Source organism: Marmota flaviventris, chromosome 10 (genome assembly GCF_047511675.1).
Source record: "Marmota flaviventris isolate mMarFla1 chromosome 10, mMarFla1.hap1, whole genome shotgun sequence".
NCBI lineage: Eukaryota > Metazoa > Chordata > Mammalia > Rodentia > Sciuridae > Marmota > Marmota flaviventris.
The window spans coordinates 73681614-73690093 of record NC_092507.1 but is presented as its reverse complement, the minus strand read 5'-3'; the positions used below and the strand labels follow the sequence as shown (position 1 = coordinate 73690093).

Here is an 8480-nt window from a genome sequence, read left to right as displayed (position 1 = left end):
GACTGAATGAGATTGCATGTGTAAGTACTTGTTCACTGTAAATGTTTATGTATAAATACACTTACAATGCTTTATGTAACTCTGAGACAAAGTTATTATATTAAACAGTATATTTAAAAATGTAAGGTTTATAGGCATTGTAAAGTCCCATGATTGATAACAGAAATTGAAATAGAGGCCTTAGAATGGTATTCAGAATTTGACACACTCATCCCTACCAAACCTTATTTTAAAAAAAAAAGTTAGACAATTGCAGCCAAGCAATCCATTTTCTTTCCAGGTTTCATAATTAATCTTCATATGTAAATTCAATTTGTCCTCAGATTTTCTCTTTACAGTTTCTAAAACATTCAATTCACTAAAAATGAGAAATTAATTTAGGAAGAAAGTCTTTAATGTTTTCTTAAAAAACATTTAAAAAAATTACAACTCAACACAGGCGAACACCTATAGATATGAAAATTGTTTTTGAAAAAGTTGAGGATGTTAATCTTTTGATTCAAAGCAGGTGGATCCTTCTAGGCCGAAGGAAGGTGAGATGCCTCCTGTTCTCGTGAGCTAATGATTGTTCCCAAGCTGGTTAGAATGCAGTGCTAATTGCATTTTAAAACACCACCTCTGAAATCCTCTCCCCTCTCAGGATCTTACATCAATGTTTCGCATTTTCAATAAAACCTTTGCACTTCACCTTTCTCACTCAACAAATCCTGAACTGTAGGTGCGCAGGAAGAATTCAGTTCAGATCCTTCCCCTCCCCAGCAGGCTTTCATCTGGTGGTAGGGATGCTTATGCTCAGGAAAGGCTGTCCTGCCCTGTTTCTGAGGGGACAGAGACAACTGAAGTCAGTACTTTGGTGGCTCAACTCAGGCTGGTTCATTTTAACAGAGAGTCATTAAACAACTTTCTAGTGTCATTCAAAGAACTTATAACAGAATCAATTGATTTTCATCCTATGCTTTATTAGTTGTGATTTAGGAGAGAGAATGGCCCTGTTTACACAGCTGTAACATGTCAGGACCTGTAGTACATTATTGGCTTGAGGCCTCCAAGTTGCAGTCCATTCTCAGCAGAATCAATCTGAACTTGAAAACATTCCCTCTAGGAAACATGCACATATCTACTAGTATAAAGCACTTCTTATACAACTGAAAATAGTATTCACTTGAGTTAAGTCGCAAGTTCTCCTTCCAAAAATTGGCCCTGACTTGTCATCGCTCCCAGCATGTTCTCAGTGGGAACGGAGGGCCACAGATGTATCTTAGCTCTCGGTACCCAACATTGGTGCATGAGCCACACTCTGCTGCTAGTCAGACCTCAGACTCTGCAAGTGGGAGTCGCTGGCTGCTTAACATGCGTTCAGAGCATTGCCAATCTAAAATGGCTGCTCAGTAATACTTTAATTGCAGTTTCATGGAAACAAATTGCTATTTAACTGCAATAAGCATTTCTGTGACTTGGCTGGACTGACAATAGGTGAGTTTTAGTAACAAAGCCACAAGTAACATTAACTTGTAAATGGTCTGTGTTTCCAATGGCTCTCAAACTAAGTGGGTGGGGGGAGCAACCAGGATTGAACTCTCCAGGGAAGGAGTCTCTGAAACACCGCCTTATAATTTAAATACAATTATTTAGGCTATATGGGAACTGTCGATACATAGCTCTTGGATTCACTGTTTATTATATAATTTATTGGCTTTAAGAAATATTTTATATAAATAGTATTGCACATTAGAATCTTACTGTATTGACATTTGAAGCCATTTAATTTAAGAGCTTCATTTTAGATGATTAGTTGTTTCAAATATCAGTGCTAATAAGGGCAAAAGAAAAAGAATTTAAATATAGTTAATATTAAGAGGATGACAATTTCACAGGCTTCATTTTGGTGTGACAGTTTTCTCATTTTGTATTTTATAAGACACTACAGTCCGTGTTAAACTATTTCCTAATAAATCATGAAGAGCTGGAAATAGTTTCTGTGGCAAACGATTTGGTTTGGAAAGGCTTCAGGCTCCCCTGCTTTGCAGAATGTGTAAATCTAACTAGACAGATAGGTTAAAAAAAAAAAAAAACATTAAACCCTTTTAGAGGACAATCTTTTTACAAAATTGTTTCATTAGCAAGAGTGACAATTTGCATGATTGAGACATTTATATGTATCATAAACATAATTTTTTATCAGGAGTTCAGCAAGGCTCAGTAGCATTTGCTTTTATTTTGTAATTGCACTTGCTTATAGGGACTGGGACCATCTTGCTCCATGATGTGGTTAATATTAAGTCCTTTCAGAAGAGTGGTGTACACCTCACTAATAACATCACAAATGCAATGGATGAAAGGTGGGTAAGCTCCTGGATTTTTTTTTCTTTTTCCTAAGCTATGCTGGGGTTGGGGAAGGAAGTACAATCACTGCTCACATCAGAATAAACCTGAGTGTTTTTAGTAGCTTTCTATCCACACAGAGCATCCCCATTAGAGACGGGTTTTATTGTTTGAAATGCCTCTGGTTTCAAGAAAGTGTTTTACCTAAAGCAAGACTACTACTTAAATATGTTCTATTGTATATTCATAGCTCCATTAGTCCTTCTCCAATTTAGCACATCAAAGAGAAGGCTTCATCACTTGCATGTGGATTATACTAACATGAGTGACATTTGTAATCTTATAGGTCTGCAACTTAAGAAATGCTTTTAGAAGCTCGTTATTAAATACGCAGCAGTGCTTCAGGAACCAGCCATATAATAGTTCATTTAAAATCTGTAACGACCTTCGCCCTTCATATCACTAAATGCCACACTGTATTACCTATTAAAGTTATTAACCACCTCCTTTGAATTTCTACACTATATGGGACACGAGTGCTTATGCCAAAAAGAATATAGAAGATGCTTGCAATCTTAACACATTTCTCCCTTTACCACTGGAAGAGTCCAAGTTGCTTCAGAAAGCATTGTAAAGAAAAAAAGACATATAACCAGATCAAGTTTGGAGAAATTCCCCAAAGGGTGTAAGTTAAACAGATATTGTTATGCATGTAATTTTTTTCCCCCTGCATTTTCTTTTTATAAAGCTCTGACAAAACAATTCACTTTAACTCTCTGCTTTTAAACTCTCCTACAGGAGGTTTATAGGAGGCTTGCAGTTTGAGCAACTAATTTTTCCTCCATCCTGGAACTCTCTGAAAGCAGGAAGTGAGCACAGAAGTTCTCAAAGGAAAGGAAAACGGATGGTTTAGCTGAGGTGTGCGGAGCTAGACATCTCCATTCTATCTACTCCTAGTATCAGATGGTTTGGATGAGGGTTTTTTCTAGAGCAAAATAAAATGCCATTTTTGTAAAAAGGAAAGTAGACATATAAACACACCTGGTTGTATTAGCCTGTGCAGAAGCTGTAGTTGAGATTTGCTTACATGCAATGAGCCTGGTGGTGCAGGGCCGGTGGGTACCCAGACCTCTTTGGTTTTTCCTTATTCCATGACCAGGAGGCTGAGTCCTGGACCCCTCAGGGCACATCTCAGCTGCTGTAGAGACTCTATGGCCCGGCCCAGCCCAGCCACTGTCTCAAGACTACCACTAAATGAAATTAGAATCCTCGCCCAACAAACATATGGAAAGGCAGAGTCGGTGGAGGAGTGTAAGAGTAAAACAAAATAAACAACTCTCACTCACAGCAGACCACAGGAGTCTAAAAGCTCACCAGGAAACGGCTGCTTTCCCCATCGATGATCCTACACAAGAGTTGTAGGGCCCTAAGCTAATGGAACATCAAATACACATAGGTGTGGTTTAGAAATGCTGTTTTAATTTAGGATTTTTTTAATGTTGAGTGGTCTTTGCATTACTGGGATCAATCTGTTTATTCCTGCTGTATTATTTTAATGCTATGTGAACTCTGCATCATATTCACAAACAAAATGGGCATATGATTTTATTTTCTTCATTTTTTTCTGGCTCTGAAATCAGAATTAAACTAATCTTGCAACATGAGTTGAGAAAGTCCTCCCTTCTCTCTACCCCCATTTTCTGGTTACTGGCACAACTTGTATACAATAAAAGTATTTTGAAAGCTTAAAAAAAAAAAAAAAGCTATAAAACTAAATACAGAACAAGATGGTTGTGCCATATACTTTAACATGCCTTTTGTCAGCACCCAAGGTTTTCCTAGTGAGAAAAAAGAATCAACAAAATAGCTGAAGAATCCAACAAGTATTTATGTGTAAACACAAGACTCATTGTGATATAGAAGTGTAATGAAGTGCGGTAACAGAATATTCTGAACTTATAAAAAGGACTCTGTTAGAAACATTGCTTTGCACCCCTGCCAAAAATGACACAGATAAGTAATTTTAAAAATGCCTTTTTGGCCCAGAGCTAAATATATATATATCACCTCCCTCACCCCTCAAATTTAAAGTTTTTCATACAACAAATAAAACTAATTTTTTTCCAAAATACAAAAGAAAAAAGCAGTGTTTAAACCCAAACTCCATTGAATATTTTTTTCTTTTAAGTTTTTATTATTTAAATACACCATACTAGAGCAAATGTCTCTGAAAATATCACAAATAAAAGATTTTTTTTCTTCATTCAGCAAATTAGAAGTAAGGGGAAATTTCTACACAGTAGCTGCTATGAGCCTGATTTTTTTTTCCAATTTTTTTTCCTTTTTCATTCTTTTTTTTTTTTTTTTAAATCTTTGCCATGGGAGTAGCAACATTAGGACAAAAACACTTACATGCATACATACATTGTATTTTACAGAGATACAATAAAAGTGTTTGTGATAGAATTATCACAAAAGCCACATCTCTTTCCTTATCTCATGTTCAGTTTTGATTGAAACACGTTTCCTTACAACACTTAAATATACAAAGAGCAAATAGAATGTTGTTAAGGTAAAACACAGGGTACAAACTCTGGCCAGTGCCCTGCTAATTGTTAATGAGGGTAGAAAGCAGATTTGAATGCTTCTTTTAATTAGCTTCATTAGTCATTTCCCTCCCCCCAAGCTCCCCCCCCCCCCAAAGATGTCCTCCGGTGGATCTTTTTTCATTTTCTCTACAGTCTCCCATTAGCCCAGGTTCATGGAGTCCTTAATGTTCATATTCAGTCATTTTAATACACCAATAAATGCGGGAAGGGCAATCAAGACTAAAGAAGGTGCAATGGCATGGAGCTGGCACTGGTGCTAGCTACAAAGGTGACTTGTCTACTGAAGACACATGGGATCCACCTGTGATGAACAAAATCTGAGATGAAGGCACGCATTCTGCATTACTCTGACCTTTTAGCAGACCTGCAAGAAATAAAAACGGGCATCTTAGCTAAAATGCTAAATTTGAGAGATATTAAACTCAAACACGACTGCTTTTGTCTTTTCTACATTCACTAATCTTTTTTTATTAGATTACTTTCCAACTGTGACTTGATAGAGCCTTTCTATACTACTTACTCCGGCAGTGAAGAACTAAAGCATAACATTTTCTGCAGTTTTACTAGCAGAGAAAATGAGACAGTCAATGGACTTTGAGAAAGTTTTTGGTGTACAGTTCTACAATGAATTACTTAAACTCTGTTAAAGCAAATTTCTCTCCAAAAAGAATTTATTACCTAGTCCTGGAATCTTGGGGCTTTTTTAATCATGAGGACATTCAGAGCCAAGTCCCTACACAGAAAGTTTTGGGTTAACATGCTCACTTGTTGCAAGTACTGAGACTGTGTGTGTCTCTCAGTTTCCTCATCTTTAAATGAAATCTGAATAAACATTGGCAGTATCATTATTATTCTGTTACCTCCTCGTGACATACTAGCCTTTACCTACAGAGGTGTACGAGTGTGAGTGTATATATGTGTGTGTGAAAAGTTATATGTCCCAATAGTCAGGTATTATTTTTCATTTAATATTTCCATTCTGCTCTGTCACTTAATGTTACATTAATATTGTAAATATGTGAATCAATATATGTAATATCTTAATGATGCATGAGAAATTAAAGAATATAGTTCCACGCAAGTCTAACTTCAACATCTGAAGTTAGAAATGGCAATCCATAGTCGTCAAATACAATCTGCTTGCAATTATGAAAATGAAATAATATATATAAGGTTTTTATGGTTTTTAAATGACATTTTGAGCTTCTCAGGAAGTTCTCGTTTCACCCTTTCCCTAACTTACTAAAAGCCTGAAGTCTATTAGGAACTGCAACCCCCCACTTCCAAGCTAATTAAAGTGGTGGAGGCTTAATTCCCCAGAGTGGAAGCTCAGTGTGAGAAAGGTAATTTGTCTGTCCAGAACAAAGATGCGGCAGCAGCCAGCAAGCATATTTAATAAATGAGCATCAAATGTCCTCTACGATGGACACACACAACACCAATTATGTAACTATGGAGGAACAGTGAAGTGATATGTAAACTAGAAGGCTCACTAAATTTTCCTCTGACTAAAGAGACATGATCTAACTCTTATTTTACTGAAAAGCACAGATAATTCTAGGTGGCCCAGTTACACTTTTGAATGGACGAAAAAATTCCAGAGCAGGCAGCAATTTACTAAAGAAAACATTAGCCACAATTCCTGATTTTCATAACATTCTAGAAAGCAACATGCTTCTGAGGTAACCAAGTGCCCTTTAAATGATACAGGCTATAAAATTTTGTAGATCCTCAAATACTAGTGGTCTCACATTTCAGTCTGAAATCTGAGATTTCGATCATTACATGATTGAAAAGCCTAATTTTTTTTTCCTCAGAATATACAAAAGCCAATGATGCAGAACAACAACTAAACTATATATACTTGCAAAGCTAGAAACAAATTTCAGGAGAATAAAAGTTTGAAGGAACAATTTGATGGGGGCTTTCCATACAATTAACTGCCTTTAAAAAAGGGATGTACTAATAATCAACTCATTATTCTTAAGCCAGAGGATGCTTGAGTATATTTACTATGCTATCGAGCACTAAAAATATAATTGATTCTGAGAACAGAAGGAAAACCACCAAAATAAAAACCAATTTTCCCTACCCCAAATATGGAGAACAAGAGAAAAGAAAATAATAAAATGGAGCTATTTGTCATTTCTTCCCATCTCATCTCCTCCAGAAAGGAAACGCCACAGGGTTTTGAGAAAATAATTTTAAAGCATTCTCCAGGTCCAAAAATCAGTTTATGTTCCACCAGGAAGTGTGTTTTCATTAACTCTTCCCTCTTGCCCTCTCATTAATATCTCTCTGGACCATGTTCAGCTTGCCCAAAACCTTTATTTACAAAAACTACCTTGTGAATTGACTGTGCTCATGGTGAGCGGAGCACCAAGGGCAAAAATGTGAGACATTTATGTCAACAGGGAAATGTTCTTAATTAACATCACCCCCAAAACACAGCTTCTCACCAATGTCTGACAAGAACATTTCCTTAAGTTATATTTCCTTATGCCTTTTAAGAGCTATTAAATTTTGAAAGCCACCTGTCTCTCTTTTTTTTTTGGCTTCCAACATTAAAAAAATATATATACTAGCAGGCCCTTATTCATTGCTTAAACTATATTTTGTGTCCCAAAATGAACAGTCTACCTCTCCCATCCTGAGAGAGGAATAGAAAGCAGAAGATTCCTATGAACAATACACATAATCTTGTAAACACGTAAGCCAGATTTTTCTCTAGTTTCCCTTCCTAGCCCCTCTAAATTTACATCATCTTGTACTCAATAAGATGGCACTGCAACCCTGCTCGTATTTCTTGGGTGTCCTTGGCACTCAGTCCCTAGCTAATATTGCTATTGCCTACATTCAGTGCTTCATAATCGGCTTCATTTTCTATTTCACCTCTCCATCCTTCAATTCTCACCATGCATGTTGGTGAGCTATAACAATCATTTTTTATACTTCACTAAGTCACGAAAGAAATGGTATAAAACCAGCAAGATAACAAGTTAGAGACAACTTGGAGGGGGATTAGGCTTTTCCATTAAAAAGGAGGGGAGTAGAGAAGAGATCCACCATTTTATTCCTAACACTTTTGTCGGTTTTTGTTACCAAGTGTAACTACAAATAGCTTTGCTTCTATTTCAAAATTAGTATCTCAAAGTATTTGTTATCCATTCACTGTTCCTGACTCTGTCCTGTATTTTCACTTCTTTCAAATTCAAACCATAAAAATCTGTAAGTATTCATACGTACGAGCGCTCCTTAAAGAAACTTTAATACCCCATCAGAGGTGACTGGTTAATTTGCAATAAAAAATAAGATTTTTTATTTTTAAAATGGCTATTCTATGTAGCTTCTCATATTAGTAAATTAAACAAATAAAGCTACACATAATTTCATATGATTAACACTAAATAAAGAATACATTAAAAATTACCCCATAAACTTGAGCAAGGGAAAAAGATAAATACGAGCATTCAATATAGCAGTGTAATTTTAAATGGCTAAGTTTTCAATATTTGTCATTTTCCCCACACAGAGCATTAAGAAAATGCA

At 36.1% G+C, this 8480-nt stretch overlaps 1 protein-coding gene across 2 annotated transcripts in view; it reads right to left on the bottom strand.

The window, feature by feature from the left end:
• Positions 1-938: 938 nt before the first annotated feature.
• The window catches only part of Lmo4 (LIM domain only 4), a 20134-nt gene continuing 12592 nt past the window's right edge, over positions 939-8480 (bottom strand). For both annotated transcript variants that reach the window (XM_027935253.3, XM_027935254.3), the window contains exon 5: positions 939-5295. In XM_027935253.3, the coding sequence (XP_027791054.1) occupies positions 5287-5295 (9 nt within the window). In that variant the 3' untranslated portion in view covers positions 939-5286. The remainder of the gene's footprint in view (positions 5296-8480) is intronic.